General features: G+C 39.4%; 1 protein-coding gene across 1 annotated transcript; it reads right to left on the reverse strand.

The window, feature by feature from the left end:
- Positions 1–1891: 1891 nt before the first annotated feature.
- LOC116617754 (coatomer subunit alpha-like) lies at positions 1892–27095 on the reverse strand. The gene is made up of 34 exons (XM_048722531.1): positions 26896–27095; positions 25613–25800; positions 24769–24849; positions 24566–24642; positions 23733–23842; positions 23224–23339; positions 22206–22305; positions 21543–21632; positions 21052–21097; positions 20851–20933; positions 20537–20622; positions 20216–20280; positions 19855–19924; positions 19709–19784; positions 19115–19337; positions 18473–18558; positions 17926–18119; positions 17508–17615; positions 16643–16720; positions 16050–16118; positions 14602–14791; positions 12622–12806; positions 11932–12055; positions 11401–11490; positions 10578–10678; positions 9760–9906; positions 8593–8802; positions 6061–6252; positions 5385–5417; positions 4655–4738; positions 3663–3740; positions 3281–3393; positions 2880–2961; positions 1892–2375 (listed from the first exon to the last, which is right to left on the reverse strand). Exons 1-34 carry the CDS (start codon positions 26933–26935, stop codon positions 2316–2318), a joined length of 3675 nt encoding a protein of 1224 aa, XP_048578488.1. The 5' UTR covers positions 26936–27095; the 3' UTR covers positions 1892–2315.

A 27095-nucleotide genomic window follows, 5' to 3' on the forward strand; every position in this document is an offset into this window, starting at 1 on the left:
CCTTAAGTTTGGGTTCTTTGAAAGGGTGCTGTTTTTCCAATTAGACATAAAATCCAAGGAATGCCTTACCCAGCCGTTGAAAAAACTTTAAGAATATATAAACTGTCATCTAGCTGGCGTGGGTTCGATGATGTTCAAAAATTTCTTTATTAGAGAAGATTGATTTGGGTTAAAAACACACTCCGTTGCTCCTTATATAAAATTAAAAGAGCCCTTTTCTCTAGCATTATCTCCGCCAAATCTGATACCGCGATATTCTTCAACAAATGGATATTGCCCAAATAATCATATTTCATAGCTCCGTGCAAAAAATCACATTCGCTGATTTCAGCTGATTCTCAAATTTGATCCTATCTGCGAGTAACAATTGCGCAATCGATCTCTTAAAAATTGGCAGTCCCTTGCTTGGCTATATGCGTCTCACATGTGGTTACGCTTCGGACAAGTTTGTAAATATTAGGGTTTGAGGTGGCTTTGTTTACACCTTGTCTTTGTTCGGGACGCCTTAGCAGGTTAGGGAAAGCATTGCCTCATGCCATAGCTGTTGTGGAACAATGATTAGAAAGGTTATAAGAAATTTATATTCTATATCTAGACTAAAAAAATCAGCCAATTGCTGTTACAGCTAAAAAAAAAAATACATTATCTTGATACATTTTCCGAACGAAAAGACTAAGTAGGGGTAGCGATAGGTACCTCGAAATTTTTCGGAATTTCGGCTTTTTTACGCGCAAGTCTAGAAGTTTTTTTTCTCTCAAAACTTTAGGGGTCTCGGAGCTTCGTTTTTTTTTCTGTCTCGGAGTTTGGGACTTTCAAACGCGGAATCGGTGTCTTAGCATTTTGAGATCTGTTTTATGTTGTTACACCATGATTGAGCGTTTTCGCTCTAAACAGAAACTTTAGCGTACTGTAGCAAGGTTATATTGTAACTCTCTTTTTTTTTTCAACTGATGTTTAATTATTACATACCTCGAGCAAGTTATCCGAAAACAAGCTCGGGCTCGGTTCCGAAATTTGACTAAAGTCTCGGGTTCGGATTATGAAACGCGGGTCCCGGAACCTCGGATTTACCCATCGCTAACCCTACAATCAACGACGTCTTCTAGTCAAGGGAATTGAAAATGGAGTACTAAACTGTTAACGAACTCTAGAGCGAGAGAGTACCGAAAAGCTTTATGTAAAGACTAATTCACACGCATCGATTTTGTGTACGTTGTTCTTATGGCTTTGGGCTACACAATATATTTTCAATTTCAAGGGGGCGACAAACCACAGCCTGTAAATGATCTGACCGATATATAGCCGAGTGAAAAACCACCTCAGACCCAAACAATTTCAGCATCGTTTGTAAAAAAGACGTAGCAAAGTGTAAAGTTTTGCAGTATTTTACCAACTGCTATTCCTTCGCTGCTTAGCGGGTGTTCAGAGATTCTACCATCCCAGGGGGTGTCATGCTAATGAAGTCCAGGGACTCTCTGATATCGAGCTTAAAGATAGCCCAAGTCTGGACTAATGCTTATGGTAGTCAGAAAGGGATGGTAGCTCTTTTTTTTGCTTCACAAGGAAATGAGCAACACATAAAGCTCTTCGGAGGGAAACAAACTTCAGTAAAATATAAAATGTTTTGTTTTTAGTGATATCTCTCAGGGTGGTAAATTTCATAGACCAACCGAGTCGACTTTGCCGTCGACCACCTCCGTGTTTTTATGGGTGCCCACAACACCCTCCCCAGTCTCCTACGCGGTCGTTCTGACCTCTTTGTTTCGCTCGTGGCTGAGGTCACGATAACGGCTGCGTAGATGACCCCAACCCCCATCCAATTTCCGTTTCAATCTTGAACCGGCAGAGCGTGGCGAAAGGATGTTATGAGACTGACTGAAAACAAGAGTAGTTTCATCAATGTTTCTTGTTTATTTTACTTAATGTACTTATAATCACTAATAGTTCCTAATGCTCACTCATCTACCTGGTCCCTTTTCATACAAGCAGTTTTGGACAGTAATCGCATTTTTGGCATTTGGCCAGAAGTGTCCGGCTCCCCGGGACACCTTCATCCAAACCTGTTGATATCTTGCTCTGCAACGTTGGCCTGTCGTTATAATCCTAATTCACAGTCCTCGGTTTCTACTAACAAGGTACGCTCTCACATTCTCCCATCAGGGCTGAGCCAAGATGTGAAGATGATAAAATGTTTTTTTTTTTTCCTGTAGCAAAGGTCTAATAGCAAGGTCTATTTAAAAAGTGCACTTCTTTGTACAGACCATTCCTATAGACGCCCGTTTTATTATAATGATAGATCTAATGTTCTGGCTACATCAGCGGAACTGTATGGGGCTGATTCGTAGACCGATCGAGTCTTTTCCAACTTCGGAAATCTGGTAAATGAACAAATTACGGTTAGTGAGAAGCACACTTGGGGCTGTAAGGCAACTGGGAGCGCAAACTAGAAGCGCATCTTCAAACATAAATGACTGGTCTCTATCGTCCGCCATTTTGTCAGCCCGGGCAAATTACCAAGGGGGGAAAACACCAATTCTCATCGGCCGATTTTGGGGAGCTAACTATAATTTCAATTGGATTCGGTAAATTAAGTATAACACGTTGGTTTTTCTAAGAATTTCGAAACTTCTTCTCATAATTTATCTTCTAAAAGTGAATAAAAAACAATAATAAGGGTGTGACTGACTAAGGGTCTTTTATTGGCCATTCCAGCTATAAGTTTGCGCGCGCATAACCACAGAAACCTACCTCAATTACCAGAATGCAGCGCGGGCTTTTTTAAGCTTACATCAAACGAAGCGTAGCGGTAGTTGAGGTAGGTTCCCATGGGGAGAGCGCGCGCATGCTTATAGCTGGAATGGCCAATTTATAAGGCTTACCTCGCACACTTGGCATAGTGTTCCCTTGAAGTCAGGGCAGTATGAGGTCTGGCAGAATGCGCACTTCTCCTGCGGCTTACCCCTAATGAGAACCGCGGGTACACAAATATGTCACCTTGTCGATAACAGCCTCAGCTTACGCACTGGTTAATGGCTATTTTTTTTAAACTCCTTTCAATAAGGATATAACAACACATCTACAGGCTAAGGAGATGAGGGAATGAGGGGTTTTGGCCTGGCAAAAATAAAGTTCTGGATATCGGTGTATCAAAGACTAAATGAAATAAAGTAACAGCCTCCTGTCAGCTGACATGTTAAATTATAAAGGAGAAGCTAAGTAATAAAATACTAATTAAGGCAAACAACTAATTCATGTCCGTTATAGATGGGTCTTACTATACCTGTACAAGAGCTGATAGGATGCGCCGCAGATGCTGAAGGGGTTGTGCTCGTCATACTTGAGCTGATGGGAGTCGGTTGGGTTCTTGTCGCATGCCTGCAGGATCTTGCGAGTCTAAAATAAATAAATAAATGAATGAGTAAATGGGTGGGGGGAGGGGGTTATCCACCAAATGCAGTACCCACATCTTTGCACTTATCACGCTGTCTTTCCAAAAGTAGATTGGAAAACTCGTTGCCCTGCATCTAAGCTCGCCACATGGCAGCAAGAAAATAACATGAGAAAAAGAGCTTGTATGTACCAGGCCGATAGGAATGACGAAGCCGTGAATATTCACATGACGTCCTTATCAATTCACACAAAAAAAAAACACGATGGGTTACCTGTGTTGCGACATCGGGTCGAGGTCCGAGCTCTAAGAGCCGTCTTGCAAACGAACCAGCTGTCTTGTAGTTTTTCAGCTGAAAACGAAAACAATAAATTCAACATAGAATTGCTATATGACTATCATTAAAAAAAAACTCGTGACACTGCGACGATGCGTTTGTCATAAAAAACAGACAGACAGTATAAACCTTTCTCTCTCAAAGAGATGTTATCGATGCAGACGGTGGATGGAGAATGTCAAAAGGCAGTTATAGCACCGTGGAATGCTTATGGGTTCTGATTATTCCTACGAATAAAGGCGGAAAGTGGTAAATGCGATTTAAGTAAATGTAAATTGGAAATAAGAGCTAAAACCATATGTCATCAATACTGACTAAGAGTTTCCAACCTAAAAATGCCTGACCTGTTTTGTAAACTTAATTCCTTTTGATATTTACTTAGATCCCAAGTACTGTAAGTATTGTACACGTACAATAAAGACGACCGTAAGTATTGTACACGTACAATAAAGACGACCAACAGTACAACCATATGGACATATGGTGAAACACATGCATTCCCGACCATGGTTAATCCTACAATTCACTTATACTCCATTCCATTCGGTAGAAAAGAGACCCGTGGCGCTCACTAGGCTTCTTAAAGACCCCTTGTCAGCCACGCCTTTGCTATTGTTAATATTCAATATGGAAGAGGAATTGTTAGAGGAAATCTCGAAATAACCATCTAAAAACAAAGTTTTACACACTTCATATACCTAATTCAATCTAAAATATCTCAAAAGCTTGTTCAAATCAGCCGATGGAAATGGATGCTCTTTTCACGTTTGGTAATTAGCTTAGGATGACAAAATGGCGGCTGACACAGGCTAATCCTCGGTTACCCAGGAAAACGCCCCCTCCCTCCCCTCCGCCCCGCCTTGTCCCGCTCATTCTTGCGACTGTGATCTTGACGCCCTGGGTTCCTGAGGATGAAAGATAATATTTACCTTGAAGAAGAGATTGACGGCGGTTCGTAGCGTGAGGATCTGATGTATGGGCTGCAGGTTGCAGTGCGTGAAGTATGCTGCCATCTAAACAAAAGAATATATATTACCACAGAAGAACCATTAACTAGAATCAGACATATATATTTTTATCCAGAGGACAAATAATATCTATAACCACAGAATTTCTATTACTACATTACCACAGATTACTACAAGAATATCTATACCACAGTCGGAATTTCACCTGGAGGATAACAAATCTATTTTTATCCAAAGGACAAAGTATATCTATTACCACAGTATATATATAACAACACTTTCAACTAGAGGACGACATATAAGTTTTCATCCAAGGGACGAAAGTCTGGCAAATGGGTAGGTCAGACGTTGGGTACTAATGATACTTGACGGCAAAATATGGTCAAAACTTAGCGTAGGTAAAAAAACATCTATGGTATTTGGTTGAAAACCCCTCAAAGCCACAACCTCTTCCTAAATAGATAGTATACTAAATTATTATCCTTTCATATACGTGCCCCTTAGATAGTGTCAATTAATAAAGACGGTCGAACTCGAGTTCACTCGACTCAAGAGTTTCCAGCCGAGGCACCTTCGACCCTTTATTGTTGTATTTAATGAGCATGTATGCTTTTGATCGCCACACCCAAAAGCTAAGTAATTTTCATTTTATAGTGCTATACTACACGATGCCACCATGATGCAAACTTACCTCACACAGCCGTTTTTGTTCTTCTAACGTGCCCTATTGGAATACAGAAGACTTTGGTTATAATAATGATGGTTTTAGACAAGAAACGGAGTATTATTTACTTTGGGGTGGGGTGGGGAATGTATACAAAGAGCTAAATGTCGTAGATTATTCCATGACAGAGGGCCATTCGGAGCGTACGTTCCTATGAAGTTTTTAAAATTCTTTCAATAAACTTTGTCCGTGCAAATGGCGAATGGTGACAAAACAATCACTTTTAATGGGTATACTTATTTGCATGGATAAAGATAAGTAATCTAATCACAAACTTAGACACATCATACATACAGATAATGTGGTAAAGCAAAACTACCATTATTGTTCATTATTGCCTATAAAGTTCCGTGTCATATACATACACCTTTTTCAATAAAAGTTGCACCCGCAAATCAATGTATCGTAGACGGAAGTGGTTCATGGGTAACATATAAATGGCTGAATCCTGGTCTCTGAACGCCATGTGAACGTTTAGAGATAAACAAGATTGCCAAAGCTCCCTGTGTTTGTTTTTATTTTATTATTTATTTGATACCCATGAAGCATTGTGGGTTACGACACAGATTCTCCGAGTGCAATCTTATTTGAATGCTCCTTTTTGGAAGCCAGTTCCAAAGCAAACAGACACACAAATGACTACCTTTGGCATCTCCTTTCTCTTAATCTCCATTTGCAGACCGACGATGTACTCTCGACAGATGCCAATGAGCTGCTGCGCCTCGCTGACCTCCTGCTTGGTGTCAACTACGATTAGTGGTACACTCAACAGGATCTGCTGCAGGCGCACAATCGCTTCTTGGAACTTGCCCCCTGTTGTCAGCTGGTATGCAGTCTGGAAACAACAGCATAGGGTGTTGTTAGTCAGGGTGCAATAACAGCATAGGGTGTTGTTAGTCAGGGTGCAATAACAGCATAGGGTGGTGTTAGTCAGGGTGCAACAGCAGCATAGGGTGGTGTTAGTCAGGGTGCAATAACAGCATAGGGTGTTGTTAGTCAGGGTGTAACAACAGCATAGGGTGTTGTTAGTCAGGGTGTAACAACAGCATAGGGTGTTGTTAGTCAGGGTGCAATAACAGCATAGGGTGTTGTTAGTCAGGGTGCAACAGCAGCATAGGGTGGTGTTAGTCAGGGTGCAATAACAGCATAGGGTGTTGTTAGTCAGGGTGCAATAACAGCATAGGGTGTTTTTAGTCAGGGTGCAATAACAGCATAGGGTGTTGTTAGTCAGGGTGCAATAACAGCATAGGGTGTTGTTAGTCAGGGTGCAATAACAGCATAGGGTGTTGTTAGTCAGGGTGCAATAACAGCATAGGGTGTTGTTAGTCAGGGTGCAACAGCAGCATAGGGTGTTGTTAGTCAGGGTGCAACAGCAGCAAAGGGTGTTGTTAGTCAGGGTGCAATAACAGCATAGGGTGTTGTTAGTCAGGGTGCAATAACAGCATAGGGTGTTTTTAGTCAGGGTGCAATAACAGCATAGGGTGGTGTTAGTCAGGGTGCAATAACAGCATAGGGTGTTGTTAGTCAGGGTGCAATAACAGCATAGGGTGTTGTTAGTCAGGGTGCAACAGCAGCATAGGGTGTTGTTAGTCAGGGTGCAACAGCAGCAAAGGGTGTTGTTAGTCAGGGTGCAATAACAGCATAGGGTGTTGTTAGTCAGGGTGCAATAACAGCATAGGGTGTTGTTAGTCAGGGTGCAATAACAGCATAGGGTGTTGTTAGTCAGGGTGCAACAGCAGCATAGGGTGTTGTTAGTCAGGGTGCAACAGCAGCAAAGGGTGTTGTTAGTCAGGGTGCAATAACAGCATAGGGTGTTGTTAGTCAGGGTGCAATAACAGCATAGGGTGTTTTTAGTCAGGGTGCAATAACAGCATAGGGTGGTGTTAGTCAGGGTGCAATAACAGCATAGGGTGTTGTTAGTCAGGGTGCAATAACAGCATAGGGTGTTGTTAGTCAGGGTGCAACAGCAGCATAGGGTGTTGTTAGTCAGGGTGCAACAGCAGCAAAGGGTGTTGTTAGTCAGGGTGCAACAGCAGCATAGGGTGTTGTTAGTCAGGGTGCAACAGCAGCAAAGGGTGGTGTTAGTTTGGGTGCAATAGCAGCATAGGGTGTTGTTAGTCAGGGTGCAATAACAGCATAGGGTGTTTTTAGTCAGGGTGCAATAACAGCATAAGGTGTTGTTAGTCAGGGTGCGATAACAGCATAGGGTGTTGTTAGTTTGGGTGCAATAACAGCATAGGGTGTTGTTAGTCAGGGTGAAATAACAGCATAGGGTGTTGTTAGTCAGGGTGTAACAGCAGCATAGGGTGTTGTTAGTCAGGGTGCAATAACAGCATAGGGTGGTGTTAGTCAGGGTGCAATAACAGCATAGGGTGGTGTTAGTTGGGGTGCAACAGCGGCATAGGGTGTTGTTAGTCAGGGTGCAATAGCAGCATAGGATGGTGTTAATCAGGGTGCAATAACAGCATAGGGTGGTGTTAGTCAGGGTGTAACAGCAGCATAGGGTGTTGTTAGTCAGGGAACAGTGGTACCACTAAGTTGAACCACTATAGAAGAGTAGAAGCATGTCATCAAGGCGCATCTCAGCATAAAAGACACTATTGTTTCAATATTCTGTAAACTCTTGCCAACTATTTTCCAACAGCTTAACGCCGCATTGTCACCAGTTTACTTCCGGTCGATTAAGTAGCAATATCCGATTATTTTTAACGGAAAATGCGAAAAATATTTCAAAATATTGAAAGCACTGTGTTTATTGAAAGTTTCTTTGAGGATGTGATTGATAATTTAGAGCGGATGGCCTGTTTAATATCACGGTTTTTATTAGATTCTTTTGTGTTTTAACGGTTGAGGTTTCCGTCGGACCTCCGGAAGTAAACTGGTGACAATGCGGCTTCAAGTGCCATCTGCCCTCAGTTATTCAAAATCCATGAAGCGTTTGCAGAGGTCAGCTCTTCGCAAGAAGCTGCCCAATAAAAAAGCATCAAATGTAATTCAGTTTGAAAAGCGGTTAGTATTTAAAAATTATGTAGGAGAGTTTGCAAAATATTAAAAAAACTTGTTTAATCAACATTTTTATTATTTTGGGGGGAAGGGGGGGGGGGGTAAATTAAACCTTTGGGACCCAGGCATGCATTTGTTTAATTATTCCCCTGTTAAAAAAATAGATAGATACCTGGAGTCTTTGTACAAGTGTAGCAAGCTTGAGGCCAACTGCGGGCAGCCCATTGCGAGCGCCAGCCTCTTTCCAGTTCCTGTGAGGGTAGCCGAAGATGTTGGGAAGGGCAGGGCCTGCTGGGATAGCGGTCCTAGAGCGAGAGTAGGCAAGCATGAACAGCGGCTTGAGGGGCTCAAAGTTCACCACGCCGATCTGATCATGAAGAAGCTGCAGAGATAAAGAAGTAAATAATGTTTATGTTTATGTTTACTCCATAGGCATTTCACATGCAACTGAATTTTACTTGTCAGTATCTTTAACTAAAGCAGTTTAAATAAGTGTGAATAAGTGCGTAAACACTGTAACAGAAGATGGTCCATTCCTTTTGTCAGGCCAGTTTGGTGTTTGGCCAGAAATTTAAAAACCTTACACTACTGGTGTTGGGCCCGATTTTTCACTTTACAGGCATAGCAGGGTCCAGAATAATTACAGCTTCTAAATATTCTGCCTTAAGGCCATGTTACAAGAAGCAAGTTTTTCTTCAATTTACAATGCAGCAAGTTTTTCTTCAATTTACAATGCAACGTTGACAAAAAAATTAATTTGCCATGATCCACATGGTGATTTTTCTTACAATGTAGTGAAAAGTACAATCCAACTCCCCTTTTCTTGCAGCTTGAAACACAACAAAAAATTGTATAGCAGGTTGCAAAAATGCAAATTCCTTGCAACATAATTTTCTTGCAAGATGAAATTGTGTTGCAAGTTGCGACATGATGGAAAAACATGGAAAGTATGCAGAAAAATAAGACTCAATTTTTTTACAATGGCTATCTGTTCTTTGTATTACGGTCTAATTTTCAAAACAGAAATAACGAGACCAAAATACAAATACCAAGATTTTGGCTTTTTAGATATTTCTATCCTTGATATGTATTGGCCCAGGGATGAAAAGTTCAAATTTCAATGACACTTTACAAAAATTTGCATAAATTAAAAAAAAATCGCATTTGATATTTTGCTCGCTATTACTCTCTAAGTATTTAGAGAAATGTTCTGCCTAATGAGATGTGAAATGGGCTTCTTTGAAGTGTCATGTCATGTTTTTTCGTTGTGTCACAAGTTACAGAATAATTCCCTAATGTCACATGGCCTTTAGAAGTCCCAATAAAAATGTTGCCTTACCCTCATAGCACTCTCAAAGGATCCGCCCAGCACATGGTCCACAGGTAGCTGTGAGTTATTACACCAGACTTGGGCCTGGCTGATGCCCTTGTTAGGAGGGACGAAGTAGCCTTCTTCGCCAGTGGGCGCGGCAGGGCCACCAACATCCTTAATAAGAACGACACAAAATATTAACTATGGATTGCAAAGGAGAATGCTACTTGTCACTTGGTTGGAAGTGCTTCGTCACTTTGGTAGTTACAGATTGTTTTAATCACTGAATGTGAATTGTCCAATGTTTCCAAATTGCTGTCTTTATTAGCAATAGGAAGCATTGCCAATTTGATCAACTGACTAGCTATTTCAGTTAAGGTTGAGAGTAAGAGAAAGGGAAAAATATGTTTAGCAAACAATAATGCACTACATGAGCTTTCGAATATTTGTGTTCACCTTACCCATTGCATTTGCAACTTTCTAATTTCTACATACACATCTCTAGTCTAAGTATTAAAGCCGCCGCATTGTTGCCAGTTTACTTCCAGAGGTCCGACAGAAACCTTAACTGTTAAAATACAATAGAATCTATGAGAATCAGCACTATTTAACAGCCCATCCGCTCTAAATTATCAATCACACCCTCAAAGAAACTTTCAATAGACACACTGCTTTCAATATTTTGAAATAATTTTCGGGTTTTCCATTAAAAAGCATCAGAGATTGTTAAGTAATTGACTAAAAGTAAACTGGTGACGATGCGGCTTTAATACACTCTACAACATTACTTTAGGGAGCAGATGATTCTTATTTATAGGGTGCTACAGCATCAAGGATTTGCTCACCAGGTCCGGGGGGAGTTCCAGATCGTCATCTCCTACGTCCCATCCACCACCCTCCTCATCACCAACAGCAAGCACATCTTCATCAGCATCAAATCCAGCATCTGGCAATGGAGAATGAGAAAACATAGAAATCAAATAGATGCAATATTTGTAGATTTTTTATGGTTCTCTGGGGCATATACAACATTTTAGACAATGACATTCTAAGACAAGCATCTAAGGGTGATTCTAAGAAAAATGATAAGAATTAAGACGTAAATAGGACACTCCCATATCCTTAATGGCTACCTAACATGCTCATTTCAATCACATAGTATTTGCTAACTTCCCCAAGGTGGCCACTTTAGTCTAGAGCTCTGACAAACTTATGCATGTCATTGTTCCTCACACTGGTAGAGTGGGCAGTAAAGCTCACTCTACCAGTGGGGTTTCCTGCTTGAGACATGTCATGCATAAATTTGTCAGTGCATTGGACAACCCTCACATTGGCATTGGAGGGGTATACACCTATTTCAAACAATTTTGCACTCGGAGAATCTGTGTGTAGCCTGCGGTGCTTTATGGGCATCAAATAAATGAATAGATAAGAATAAAAACAAATCCAGGTTTAAAGTGGCGTACCATTTTTGTTTATTTGTCTGTCAATAGTCACATAGCTTTAAGACACAAGAATTAAGTCATTATATTAACGACAAACCACTGTGGGTCAAGACACAAGGATTCTTGAGTGCAATTTTATTTAATATAGGTGTATGCTGTTATAAATGCCAAATTTAGCACAAAGTTTGCCTGGTAAAGAATAGTTGTGACCCTAACAGCTTACCCTCATCAAGGATGAGTTCCGCATCTTCGCCCCAACCCTCTCCCCCTGCATCTCCCACATCTTCAGGCACCATGGCGGCAGCTCCACCCGCTGGAATAGAATAAACCAGCATTAAGATTCCAGCAAAACATAATGTACACATATAAAGGCCATGAGAAGAATCAAGAAGGATCATCTTTCCAGGTAAAGGGAAGATTCATCTTTGATTAAATATCGCTTACTGATTCACACAGACACATTCTTATTTCAAAAGAAGTGCCATATAAATAATAAAATGTGCATCATTAAGGGCGTTTAGCAGGGAATGATTCCCCAAAAAGTAATCACTGTATTATTTTGTGCACTCTCTGGGACTCCACCTCCTCAATTCTCTAAAGGCTTTGTCAAAAACAAATTAAGCAAAAAAGATGGAAAGGGGAATGCACCTAAGAGGGATATTCTGTGTGCCATTTTTGCACATACACTTCCCCTTTCTCTTGACAACCCACCCTTCAGACCCCTCCCCTACGTAGTCTAATGTGGTTTACTCACACTTTGCAGCAATGGCTCCCTCAAAGAATGTCTTGCTGACTGTGAGCAGAGGCCAGTTACCCTCATTTTGCAGGATAGGGACCAGTGGCTGTAGAAGCCTAGCATTTGGGTTTACCCTGGGAAGCTGTAAGGATCAGTACAAAATCAGTATGAGCATTATTTTCTCCCTTGTTAAAAAATGCCAATAAGCAAAAGCAACATCTAACAGCTAGAAAACTCAATGTCAACTTGAATTCAAGTCTACTTTGGGGAGCTGTATCATCAGTATATTCTCCTTGAGTTAAAATGCCAATAAGCAACTAATAAGCAACATCTAACAGCTAGAAAACTCCATGACAGAAGTTTTACTGTCAACTTGCATATGGAATTTATTTTAGAAAGCTGTAAACATCAGGTATAAATACAATATTAGCAGTATATTCTACCTGCATATGGAATTTATTTTAGAAAGATGTAAACATCAGGTATATATACAATATTAGCAGCATATTCTACCTGCCTTTATGAATACCAATGCTTCTTAGTTGGCTAGGAAACAAAGCGAGCTAGATGTAGAAAATATCTGTCTAACCAAGTTAGAACTAGTGGCCCAATTCAGCTGACCATCTTCTAAGCTGCCTTAATTAGCCAGCAATATACTTTGGAAAAACCATGATTATATAATAGCCCTTGTTGAAAGATTCTACTTACAGTGGCGTCATCAAGTTCAAAGGTGCTCTTGATGTCTTCCGCTTCCTCTGTCAAGCCGTGAGATGCTGCAGTAAGGTAAGCTAGGGGTCCTTGGCCAAGCGCCTTCAGGATCTTAACTCTCTCTTCCACGTCACCAGTGTAGAGTGCATTATGGTACTGGCCACTCATGTCTTTGCGTATCTCAGCTGGAGACACAAGGGGAAATTTGCATGATTAACCCACATGATGGCACAACAGAGACACAAGGGGACATTTGCATGGTTACCCCACAGAAGGGCATATTAGCATGATAACTCCTGCCTATGTGCACAGAGTTGATACCCATTTAAATGCTCCCAAAAACAACAACTATTTTGTCAACTATTTTGAAAATAACGAGACATTATTCTTGGCTAAAATTTGGCATATAGATAGGCCTTTGAAGAAGGAATAAAAGTGTAACTTCAGTTTTGCAATACTTGTTTTAGAGTTGTCGAAAATATTGTACAACGTGAGAAAATAGAAAATTCACGCATAACATTTTCCAAATTAGCAAACGATTAAATCTTTTATCTTCAAAAATAAGCGATATTATGTACCAAAATTCATACTGTCTCAATGCTCAAGGACCATAGTTTCTTGTTGAGGCTTGTATTTATTCAAGAATGATCAATTTTAAAAATACAAGAAATTATGAGGTGATGACTAAATGTCCATTTTTCACTCGTGAAAAAAATAAGCCATACCCTTATAAGCTGTTATACTTGGAAGATAGGGTGCACATGAGGTATACTTTGATATCCCGATACGAACAGCTTTGAGACGACTCATAGTTTTATTAGGTTAAAAAAAATTGAGCGATAGACTGAAATGTCAACATGCTATTCTCATTTTTACCCTAACTTTGCCCTGAGCGTTGACCTGAGCATTGCCCTGAGCATTACCCTGAGTGTTGACCTAAGCGCTGACCTAAGCATTGACTTGAGTGTTGACCTGCTGGGTGTTGGCCTGAGTGTTGACCTGCTGAGCGTTGCTCTGAGAGTTGACCTGAGCTATGTGTTGCGCCATTTTCTTGCCTCGAAAGACCAAAATTTCTGTACGTTTTGCGAGTCTCTAATTTGATCATCTTATTGGATCCAGAAATAATAGAGGGAATTTTCATGGTGGTGTGAATTGGGAATATAGCCCAACAGCTGTTGGGGATAGCGCAGAGTCAATAAAACCAAGCAATCAAAACCAGATAAACCATCCTCAAAGCTTGTGTCTCACTACGCGCTATTCCTAAATGAGACAGGGATTTGGGATTCGCCGAGATCGCGCAACAACGAATTTAGCTGTAAGGGGAAATAAACAAACCTTCAAACAAACAACGCTTGCTTTGGCTTAACCTTTGCTAAATCTATTAAAAAATGACGAAACAAAAAAGACTTTAACTAAGAAACAGCAACATTTGAACATTTTTAATTCGCGGTTCCCCAGTGTCTGTACACAATCTTAATGCACAATTGGCTTTCTGCCTCCAGTTTTGCAACCTCAAAACATCCCTTCATAAGAGTCATAGTTTCAAAAGTAGAGCATTGTTCCGCTTGTTGACAAAATAAGGTAAATGTGCCAGTTTTGGATATTTTTTTCACGCCCTTATATGAAAAATAGAAAACGTGTGTGTAGGATTAAGGTTGCGGTTTACTCTTATACGTTGTGGGACGCTCGAACAACATTCAACGCAACTCAGGGCAATGCTCAGGTCAACGCTAAGGGCAATGCTCAGGGCAACACTTAGGTCAACAACGCTCAGGGCAACGCTCAATGCCTTAGGACAACGGTCAATGCTCAGGGCAATGCTAAGTTCCTTAGGGCAACGCTCACATGAGTGTTATGCAAATGGCACCAACTCCATGCACATAGCCTCCAGGCAAAGGCATTACAGGTGACCTTCAGGTAGAGGTGCAAATTGCATCATTACCTTAACCACTCATCTACCTGTGATTCCCTAGAACTTACCAATTTTTTGCATCTTCTTGAGTTTCTCCATGTTGCCAGTGATGAGGTAGAGGAATGATAGTTTGTCAAAGTTCTTGGTGCGCTGGTAGGCCATCTCCACGACCTGGTGGTTACCCTGGCGCAGGGCGGCAGCACCAAGACTCTCCCAGCATGCCTTGTCATCTAGGGCTCTTGCTGCCTCCAGGGCAACCTGCACAAACAGGGATCAAGTAAGCAATTAGCAACCTGCACAAACAGGGATCAAGTAAGCAATTAGCAACCTGCACAAACAGGGATCAAGTAAGCAATTAGCAACCTGCACAAACAGGGATCAAGTAAGCAATTAGCAACCTGCACAAACAGGGATCAAGTAAGCAATTAGCAACCTGCACAAACAGGGATCAAGTAAGCAATTAGCAACCTGCACAAACAGGGATCAAGTAAGCAATTAGCAACCTGCACAAACAGGGATCAAGTAAGCAATTAGCAACCTGCACAAACAGGGATCAAGTAAGCAATTAGCAACCTGCACAAACAGGGATCAAGTAAGCAATTAGCAACCTGCACAAACAGGGATCAAGTAAGCAATTAGCAACCTGCACAAACAGGGATCAAGTAAGCAATTAGCAACCTGCACAAACAGGGATCAAGTAAGCAATTAGCAACCTGCACAAACAGGGATCAAGTAAGCAATTAGCAACCTGCACAAACAGGGATCAAGTAAGCAATTAGCAACCTGCACAAACAGGGATCAAGTAAGCAATTAGCAACCTGCACAAACAGGGATCAAGTAAGCAATTAAACAGTCACATACACAGCAAATACACACTCACAGTCATTTAATTTTTGTTAAAAACCAGTGACAAACAAACTTCTGTAAATGATAGTCATATATGGTTGGCTAAGGAGATAGTCAAGCTATTTTTTAGTCCAAATTAATAAATTTGTGGATATTATTACGAAAGAACTTTAACCACAAACTTTATATGGTTCGACTTGAAATTTAAACTATGTAGAGTAAACAAGACAACACTAGTCACAGACAGAACCCTACAAATTAGAAGTTTTAGGCATTAGACCCAAATAACAGCCTGGGAAAAAACGTTTGAATTGAAGTTAATAGGGTGAAAAAATATGAGCGTCCAGCCCTGGATCTCACCAAAAACCTTGCTAAGGACACGCTGCAGCTCAGATAACAGAAAAAACATGCTTTTTAGTCTGATGTATTGAGAAATGAAGAATAAAAATGTCTTTATAATAACAACCCAATATTATTGGTATTGATAATGTAGTTCTCTTTCCAATGATTCATCAAGTATTATATTTTTAATATATACATTAAAATGTAAAAACATTGATAAGAATATTCTAAGCCTTAAAATAATCAAAAAAGAACGGCCCAGCCTCAACTTAAAATTAGACATTCAACTAAAAATTAGATGTATAAAAATGAGTGTAACCTGACTGACCTCAATGTTACCACACTCCAGGGCAAGTCCAAATCTAGTTTTCTCATCTTTGACGAAGTGTAAAGCAACCTGGAACAGAATGAGACAAAATAAAGTTGAGCCATTTATGTCATGAACATTCACAACCTCATTTTATGCTTTAACATGTCACCAAGTCACAAAAAGTATCCTTTCAATTGAGAAACTGAGATCTTATATCAATCCAATATCATCAATACAGTATCATACATTAATTGTACATGGTTATTCTAAAGCGTTTTTGTGAATAGACCAACATTCTTTAAAAAACAAGCTAGTGTTTAAATGTAAAGTATGTTTTACTGAGATTTTGAGTAATTTGCAAATTAAAACACGGTTGCATATAACAAAATGCATTCTTGTCAGTCAAGAATGCATGAAATGTTTCATTGGCCTACACTAGCATGGCATCCAACCGTGCCATCTGACTGACCAATCAGAAGGTACTAAACATTTAAAACTTGATTGACAGTAGAAGTGAGTAGTAATTTTGGCATTTTGAGAATCGTTGGCAAGAGTTCTCAGAATACTAAAAATCACAGTAACAATCAAAGTGGAAGACTTATAATAGCTACCTCAGGGTATCCCTTCTTCTGTAGGTACGATATGATGGACTGACCCACAAGTTTTGCATTACGCACCATGTGTAAGACCTGCAAACACAATGCACTTCAAAGTCAATAAATAGGTTGAATCAGATAACTTAGAAGAAGAATAAGATAACAGGCCCCATACTCTAGCTTAAGAAAATGACCACTGCCATTTACCACTGAGCACCCTACATTTGAACTGCCCCGTCCTTACACACTCTCAGATTTTTGTTAATTTCTGCCCTAAATCATGAATCACTTGCGTCTATTATCTAACCCTTACTTATGGGATACTGTAGCTTTCGATAGCCAATTCTGTTTAAGTTTTATATCATAAAAATCATTTTTCAAATGTCAAGAATTTACACAGAAAATCTTATAGAGCTGCAAGTGACATTAAAAATATTTTATAAAAATGTAGGTTTTTTGGAGAATTCATAATCAATTTTATTAGCTTTGAATAAAAAATTTATAGTGATGCCAACACACATGGCTACAGAAATGTTCACCTTTTCTAGAACTGCATTCACACCAGCACTTAAACCAGTTTAAAGGTGGTTTAATTAAACTGGTTTAAATCTAAATCTTTCAAGAGTGGACAAAACCAAGAACAAAACAGAATAGACTGTGCTGTACATGTTACTAAGTGATCATCAAGAAAAACCTTGTTTTACTAAACATGGTTTTGGTGTGAATGCAGCATAGGAAACACAACCCAATGCTGAAGATAGTAACTTTTTGCTTAGCGGAAGCAATATTTTTGGCAGCCACTGAGAGAACTTGCTAATATTTGTTTGGAATTTGTCTTAATTTCAGTCCCTGCACATGTCTGGGAATGCTTTAACTGTACCTCATCATATTTGCGGTTGATAAGCGCCAGCTTGAATTTGAACTCAGTGGGGTCAATCCCTAGAACTCTTGTCTTGCATTCTCTGTCCAGACAGTATACACTGCTGCCCTGTGGACATGATAACTCGACAATATGAGTTAACTTTTCTATTGAAGCCATCTTTTATTTTTTCTTACAAAGGGCTGCTTTATAAGATTTTTTGACCAGCTAAAAGAGGTGATAGAGAGAGTCAGTGGCATACTTGGGCCATTTTCAGCACAAATTACAATTTATTTGCCAAATTTCCAGTTTTTTTTTAGCTTGCTACCCAAATTTTGTTGATATGGTTGATTTTATTTGTCTTTCTTTTAGAGTTTTACCTCAACTCTGGTGATGAATGTGGGCAAATCAATATTATTTGCCTTTTTTAGAGTTTTACCTTAACTCTAGTGATGTATATTGGCAAATCAAGGGTTCTGATGATGCCATGGTCGCCGTTGGTCAGGGCATACTTGATGTGGTTACTCGTGGTGTAGACGAAGACACCACTCTCTTCCCATGCCCCGCTCTTCACACGGATGTTCTCATGAATGGTGCAAAGACTCTCAAGCTTCCTGTTGCAGATAGCAACAACTGCAAAGAATATCAACAGTGTTAAAACCGCATTGTCACCAGTTTACTTCCAGTCGATTATGTAACAATCTCTGCTGATTTTTAACTGGAAATGCGAAAAATATTACAACATTGTGAAGCAGTGTGTCTATTGCAAGTTTCTTTGAGGATGTGATTGATAGATTCTTTTGTCTTTTAACGGTTGAGGTTTCTGTTAAACCGTCAGAAGTAAACTGGTGACAATGCGGCTTAAAAAGAAAAACTAGGTGTGACCTTTAAAAGTCCATTATGGCAGCCTAAGATTGAGGTTTGACTCTCCCTTTAGATCTTCTACTGTACATACAACAAGACAGCGCAGAGAATAAGGAACTCACCGTGCTTGCTGAGAAGGGCCACATAAGACATGTCAGGTGACCACACAGTGTACCGTACTTTGCTGACCTTTACAGAAGCCAGAGCCCTATTGGAACACAGGAGAACCACACATAGTAAGGTAAGGCGTGGCTGAGGGGTGCAAAGATGCTAAGCCAGCAAGGGCGGAGGAGTAAGACCTTTGCGTTCATTAGGCAGTAATACGATTCTTGTTGGTAGAAGAAAAACTCTGAGGGTTATATTTGGTGCTATATTATTTGAAAAGATGCTATAGAGCAATAAAATTTTGACTAAAAGGGAGCTAAAACGATGTGCTATCTTTATTAGAGGTTCATATCTGTTTATTAGCTTCTTTTGTATAATGATAACTCTAAAAGTCAAAGAGGTATTGCTTTGTTCTAAAGAAAAAAAACAACCAAGACATTCCCGAAGGACATTAATCAATTCGTAGGTCAGATGTTCACTATACGCGACTTTTAAAATTAAAGGACAAACAGCACATAATGATCATCATTTTTCTAGGTTAGCCAACCAACCTTTTGTTCAAGACATGGTGTGTGCTGTGATGCTGTGATTATTACTAAGGATAGACCCATACAAAAAGGAGATAGCTACAAAACCTATACTCTATGATTTATCCTTACCGCTTTTGCTGGACATCAAAAAGTGTGACTGACTCAGCATCTCTTAACAGGAGGCTGCCCGTCCCTGCATAGAAGATCATGTCGCAAGCAGGCGCTGTCACCTTCTTGGTCACCTCGTTCTTGAGGTTCTTGATAAGAAGAGTGTGTGTGCGGTCCAGAACGGCAAACCTATTGCGAGCGACCCACACAGAGGTTAATCCAGAGGCCCTCTTGCCTTCAGACACTGCGGGGGAAAAAGGCAAGTAACAAGTTACTTTAAATGCAAGTTTAACTTTAAATGCTGGTTTAAGTGGGCTTGGCACATATTTGCCACATATTCCAGTGCATTGAGTCATTAGAGTGGGCAATAATACCCTTGTGTTCAGCCAACCTTACATTTATAGTTGGATGGGGGTGCTTAATATTTTGTGCCTTATGGGGAAATTAATTTGAAGCAGGGGGCTTATTGGAAGCTGGGCCATAAAACTAGCACTAACGGCAAGACATCTTCCAGCATTATCACAATCATTGCTGTTTTGGTGATGACAATGATGATGGAGATGGGACAATGGGAGTTGGGGGGAGGGGGGGAGGAGGAAAGCAAATCATGGTTACCTTCTGGGTTGCTGCTGTCAATCTGTTTTGGGATGGCATGGAGCTCGTACACACTGTTTTCAGGGTTACTTGCACTCTACAATCATACAGTAAACATAAGTGCAAATCAAGTGATTTTATTGATTAATATTTGTGTAGCCGCATACCGTGTTTAGTAGAATGCAGTTCTCAGCAGGGTTGAATGACAGTGAATGGACAGGTGTGCGAGTTGAATTCCTGGAAAAGAGAATACACAGTCATGTAAAATTATACTAAAAGTAAGAATATATTACCCAATAATACAATAACGTGGAGGTATGCTTTACAGGAAAAAAAAAATATAATATAAATAAATTTGGGAAGCTGTTGAAACTGTCTGTGAGAGTTCTTAGAATGTTGATAACTGCAGTACATAGAACCACATATAAAACCACACTTGCACTTTTCACAGCTACTTCTTATTGCCCTTAAAGCAGAGTTTAATTTCAGGAAAGGAGGGAATGTTTCAGTGTTGTGTGGTGAGCTTACCTTCTAAACTGCATAACAGGAACATCTTTTGATGTCCCAAACTCATACATTCGCAGATAACGGTCCTATCAAAATAAAGATAAATAAGATAATGTCCAGTTTACATACTTGTCATTTTATCTCTTGCATGTTTTCATATTGAAACCAATAATCAATCAAAAACAAAAAAATCAATACCTTGATGTAATAAAAGCGTTGAATGGGCCATATTATGCGTGCACATACATCCACAAATAAAGAATGTTGAATGTGTGCTACATACAAATCCACATTATCTTGACCTAATAAAGGGTGGCCTACATATACATGTGCATACATTACCTTGACGTAATAAAGGGTGTTGCCATGTACAGCATAGGCTGGCCTCTCCCTCTCAAGCTTGAATACAATCATTCCACTATCATGACCTGATCAAGGCAATAAAATGGAAGTCACAAATAGGGATGGACCAACAGGATTTGTCCTATGGTTGGTTGCTCAAGCCCCAGGGCCGGCGGAAACCTCAACAAACAAGAGACAAAAGAATTTAACAGGCAATCCACTCTTAATTATCAGTCATTCTCAAAGAAAATTCCAAAAGACACACTTCTTTTCAATTTTGAAATATTTTTTTTTTGCGTTTTCTGTTACTATACCTGCTGCAAAAAGGTTAAGGGTGGGGTGTGCAGCAATTGTCCAAAATCGGTCATGCTCTCTGCGGAATGTCTGAACGCCTGTCCTACAAAACACAGAAAAAGAACAATCATCAAAACAGAGACACTACAGAATAACTTGAACCTTGATATTTATTTAGTCCAAGAAATGATTTTAAAGTTATTGGTATGGTAAATATGTACCTCTTGGACATGTCCCATACTCGGATGCTTTTGTCCTCAGAGTTGCCTGCAAAGTAATGAGACTTTTAACTAATGCCTGCGCTAAGTATAACACAATTGTACACCACCTCCTAGGGACTTGGGCTGCAAGGAATAATATTATACATTGGACTTGGGAATAATATTATACATTGAGTGCTGCTTGCATTGAAGGGGGCAGGCTGTATTCTCTATTATTGCCGTGTTTACACTAGCGTCAACCTAGATTGTGGTTAACTGAAAGCGGGTAGGAGAAGTAAGTTTACACTTGAAAACATAACCTAGGATGATAATTCAGCTGGAACAGTACCAGTGTTATCAATTTGAATTCAAGTGTAAACACAGCCTATATTAGTTAATTAATTTGTATCTATTTCTGTTCTTACATAACTACTGAAGGGGACTATCCTGAATGAATATGGATAAACTACAGTATAGAGTCATGAATCTATTTTGACTTAATCTTGACTTACTCAGCATCAGCTCTTGGCGAGGGTGGAACAATGCGCATGACACATTGTTGTAGTGGCCTCGACAGGTGTCTACTTCCCATGCCTTGGAATCTGAAAAAGAATACACAAGTTTAATTAGAAATTATAATGTCTGTTTTCTTTTCCCATCCCTTCTCCTTCCTCCTCCCCTATGCAGCATCCAACCACCAATTGCTTGCATGCTAGTACAATAAAATACTACCCCAATCTGGCTTTAGCTCTTTCACTCCAACAGAGAGCTAATGCTTGAAATGTCAGTGAAACTACTCCATTTTCACAGAGTCGTAAAACAAACTGCTTCAACTACGTCTTGATTCAATTCCCTGAGTCCACTACACCTATGTGGACCACTGTAGTTTTTCTAATCATATTTATTCCCCATTACATGGAAACAGTGTTACACCAACATTGATAAAGACAAGTTGTCTCTCTGCTATGCAGTTGTAATTCAATATCCTAGCTGCAAGGAGGGTTATAATGAATTCTCTAAATATGTATTCTCTGTTTGTTTTTTTCACAAAATAAAAAAACAAGGCCTATTTTTTTAGCAACTGAAAGAGCTAAACTTAAAATTCATTTGTTGTGTTTTTTTTTCATATATGGCCAGTTGAGGGGTCAGTTGAGGGGTCAACGGGTTAAGCTTACCATTCATTCGCCAAAGTTTGACCTGTCTGTCGTCAGCACCAGACACTATCAGTGGCATTGTGGGATGGAAGGCAACCCAGTTCACCCCACGGTCATGGCCCTGCAAATTACCAATAAGTGGATGTCATTTTCATTAAAGGTCTTATTTAATATAAGAATAGATGGTCAAAACCCAAAACATGCTTGCCATACTCATTTGGGCATGAGACCTCTCCCCTGATTTATCACATTGTGAAAATGAAAATAGAATGCTTTTTTCAGTATAGCGATGTTTGGTATGTAAAGTTTTTAAGAGGAAAGAAACACCTTAGTACTCTAGCTTCAAAAATATGAATAACTAGACTTTTGAAATAGTACCCCCTTCCCTTAATTTATCAGTCCCCCTGTCTAAAAATTAAATGTTAGGCCTTTATTATGAACAATTGGGCTACAAGTCTGAGTTTTCTATGAGTCAATAGATAGTCAACGAGGTGCGTAGCTAAGTAAGTAGTCTAATTGTTTTAGTATAAATCCACCCACATACAGTACTACCTTCAAATAAATGACGATTTTAATAATTCTCAGTAATAAGTAACCACTTTTTTGCTACTCACTATCTATGACTCTATAGTTAGTATATAGTAAGTATATACTGTAGTGAGTATGGGAGCTTATTAAATGGCAATATTCGTGATAGTATGTGAGTGGATTTATGCTAATACTTTATAATGACAAATGTGTGGTCAAATAACACATCACAAATATACGCCCCCCCCTCTAGCATACCAGTTTCACCAGTTTCACAATCAGGTTGGAGTCTACCCAATAACACAACCACAGTTCATAACCATTTCATCACGAATCTCCACACCCCCTGCTGTAGCTCAACAACATGCTCGACAATGGCATTTGACTGTCCAAACAGATCAGTTTGTTGAATTCAAATCCCAAAATACCTATTGAACTTTCCACCCAATGTAATGCAAACATCTTGGGTACCCCCTGAAACAAAATCAAAAATTTGCTGTGCCTATTTTACCTCTAGAACATGCTTGACAATGGCATCTGACTGCCCAAACAAATCAGTGTGGCCAGGGGACTTGAGGTGGTCATCAAGTCCAGTCGCACCTGGAGCAACTGTCTTCTTGCGCAAGCCTACAGAAATAACAATAAAGCTTAAAAGAGCTTTCACATTAGTTACATAAATCACAATTGCTTGAATCAGCCAAAATTGATTGAATCAGCCAAGAAAATAGAAAGCTTTTGTAACTGGTTAAGTGTGAAAGTGTTAAGTGGTCCAGTAATGTACTTGATGTAATGTACATGATTAAACATTTTTCCATTCAAGAACAAACTGATTTCGAAATACAGTAAAAAAAAAATTATAGGCTCTCACCCATGGTAGTAGAACTTACATTTTTTTAAAATTCAAACATTCAAACCCAAAAGAAATTCTACGTTTTTTTTTGTTGCCAGGGCCATCTTTGCACGACCTGGTTCATGTCCTTTTGCACAACATAGCACATACTGTACATTGGCCAATCTTACCTGAGATGTCCCAAACTCGGACAGTCTGGTCGAGAGAGGCAGACACCACCATGTCTTCACTTGGGTGAAACTGGGCGCACATCACATAGTGGTTATGTCCAGTTAGAACACTATGACCAGGAAATAGCGATAGCATTAGTTAACAGATATTAACACCTCTCATGTTGACTGTATAGGAAACTAGGAGTATGTCACATAGTGCTTATGTCCAGTTAGAACACTATGACCAGGAAATAGCGATAGCATTAGTTAACAGATATTAACACCTCTCATGATGACTGTATAGGAAACTAGGAGTATGTCACATAGTGGTTATGTCCAGTTAGAACACTATGACCAGGAAATAACGATAGCATTAGTTAACAGATATTAACACCTCTCATGATGACTGTATAGGAAACTAGGAGTATGTCACATAGTGGTTATGTCCAGTTAAAACACTATGACCAGTAAATAGCAATAGCATTAGTTAACAGATATTAACACCTCTCATGATGACTGTATAGGAAACTAGGAGTATGTCACTAGTGGTTATGGGTTAGTGGTTACGCTATCAGGAAATTTAGAGTTTTACAGGATCCTAAAAAAACAGCACTTCCTATTTTGTACAGAGTATTCTTATCTGGCTTGAAAATTTAAATTACAGAATACATAAACAATGCTACACACTTAATTTCCTAATAAAATTTGCTTCTCAAAAATGGAGAAATTAGTTGTTTTCATTGCTGCATCAGCATAGATTATTACACCCTCAGATAGAAACATTGTATTTTCCTTTTGGTATAGTTCGTCAATTTGGATGATAAACAATCCAGTATTTTTGTGACTCTTACCATATGCACGTCCTAGATTGCCAATTCCAGATCCGGATCGTCTGATCGTCAGAGCTACTGAGAATCCATGGGTATTCCTGACAGGCAGTAAACAAGATTTACATGGAGGATAATTGTATAAAGGCAACCCTGGAACAATACAACAATAACAGAAAAATACAAAGATAATCAATTTATACCGTATAACACAAAAAACAACTTACATGGTGAAAGAACGTTGTCCTGATGTAGTCAAGATGGCCAAGCAAGGTAAACAAGCAACGTTTTTGCTTGTAATTCCACACCTAGATAACAAAAGGCTATCATCAGTCAAGAAAAGACAGTATGGCTAAGCTCAAACATCGTATTATCCATGAGCCATATTCAATGCAAATGCATGTAAATGGAGAAGAAACAATCAACTTGATTCATATGCACACATTTGCAATTAATAAGGCTCATTGATAATACGACATTTGAACTGAGCCTAACACTGTTTAAGGTCTGGACCTGTCCACATTCAAAATCTAATGTACAATTTACTACATATACAGTTAGATAATTCAGAATATCATAGGAACTACACTCTCAAGAAATAGGCAACTTGAATTAGAAGTAATAAGAAATCATGTGACTTTTTGAGTGGTAAACATGTGCTCACTCTTGCTTTTGGGGGCAAAACAACAGCAACAAAAAGAAAATTATTCAGTGCTTCTAAGTCTCTATGTCAGAAAGGGCTAATTTTCATTGATGAAAGTCTTTTGTTTTGCCCTGTCTCTGGTGTGAGGGCCCCAGCCATTTTAGATTTTGTTTTTGTTTGAGTTGTATGATGCATTTGTGCAAGGCACTAATCATGGCCAGCATTGAGAGTAAAGGACCTAGTGATTAGCACAATTGCCTGTACCTGTCGCTAATCTGAGCTTGTGTTCTGTCGCAAATGTAAATGCATGCAAATAAAGGTGATAAAATTGATTTCCTTCATTTGCATGCATTTTTGCATTTAGGACAGTACAAGAATAGAACAGCATATAAACTATGTCTTGTAGCATGGAATGAGCATATTTTTACCTTGATTTTGTAATCATCACCACCAGACACAAATAACGGCTGTACAGTGTGAAAATTTATCCCACGGACGGGACCATCATGCTCATCAAAGCGTTCCAATAAAGTACACATGCGGTAGTCCCAGAGTTGGATGACACCATTATGAAGACTGGCAAGCACCCATGGCCGCTTGGGGTGGAATGAAATGCCTGGCAATGATTCACCAATTCCAGTTAGTTGTCAAATACAGGGATGAGAAACTAAATCTTACTGCAGTACTCATGTTTTGAATTCTAATTAGATCTTGATCAATAAGACTTATTTAGTCAAAATAGAGAGGAAAATTTGGTAAAGATCTACACCAGTGTCTGGGTTTCATTAGGCCCCGTTGGCCGGCTTAACTTCCACCCCCTACTTATCAATCTCTACTGCCTACTCTGAGAATAAATGCAACCCCTGCAGTTTTGTTTAGTGTTTTACAGTATAATCAGCATTCTGGTAAAAGATCAAAACAACTTTGGGTGCAAGATAAAAAGTCATACAAGTCAGAAAGATTTAAATGCCATTTTGATTATTGATTTTATGCCAGAGTATACAGCTTGGAAAACCTATTGCATTCCAATCAACATATGACATTGTATGTGTAAGAATGAAAAGAATATGGAATTTCATTTGGCATATCAAAAGCACAATATTTGAATCTGTGTTCTACTTTTGCAGCACGACTAGTTCAGCCGTGCTTAATGCCGTGCCAAACCTAATTCTGCTGTGCCGAACATAATTGATTCAGTTACTGGGCTGTTCGTTTGCCCAAGCCAAACAATTCAGTGTGAAATATAAATTGGACCATAATGTAATCATTGTCATGAAAACTGAATTTTAAGACGATTCAATGAAACACAGACTAACTATGAAACAATTCAAGAAAAATCATATGAGCTTAAGTAGAATATTACATTTTTGGTAGCTACATAGAATATATAAAGTATAAGATCCCATAGTCGAAGAACATTTTGAAGATAAAAGAATTCCCCTGCGTATTGCATGCAGTTTTACATCAGATATATTCAGTGTACTGTGTTTTTGGAACTTCTTTCTTCTACTATTCTAGTCACTGAAAGCCGGCAAGTAAACATTACTCTGATATCTTGGCGAAAATTCAAAGTTAACATCACGTCAATAACCAGAGATAGTCAGCCGAGAAAGCCAAGTAAAAACGTGGTACCAAAACAGAAATCGTAAGGAGAATTATGTGAATAAAACCAATGGAACAACAGTCACATGAAGAAATCTTCACTTTCTACCTTTCACTCGGGCAGACTTCGTCTCAAATTTTGTGAGCATTTTGCGTTAAAATACCACAAGAGGACTCTAGTGGTCTACGGAGGGAATACTGGTCCTTTCAGACTTTGCAAAAGCCTGTGGAGTACTCCAACGCCAGAGATAGGGTGAAAGAAAGTTGGAAGATTTGTGGCGTGTGGAAATTCAAGATGGCCGTCGCCAC

The sequence above is a fragment of the Nematostella vectensis genome, chromosome 15, assembly GCF_932526225.1.
Source record: "Nematostella vectensis chromosome 15, jaNemVect1.1, whole genome shotgun sequence".
In the NCBI taxonomy this organism is placed as follows: Eukaryota; Metazoa; Cnidaria; class Anthozoa; order Actiniaria; family Edwardsiidae; genus Nematostella; species Nematostella vectensis.

Excerpts from the sequence above, each read along its gene's own strand:
- LOC116617754 (XM_048722531.1), bottom strand. The coding sequence starts at position 26,935 with ATGCTCACAAAATTTGAGACGAAGTCTGCCCGAGTGAAAG. Across the intron at positions 23,843-24,565 it reads CAATCTAGGACGTGCATATG|TGTTCTAACTGGACATAACC; the intron begins GTAAGAGTCACA and ends TCCTGGTCATAG. Across the intron at positions 2,376-2,879 it reads CACTATGCCAAGTGTGCGAG|ATTTCCGAAGTTGGAAAAGA; the intron begins GTAAGCCTTATA and ends TTCATTTACCAG.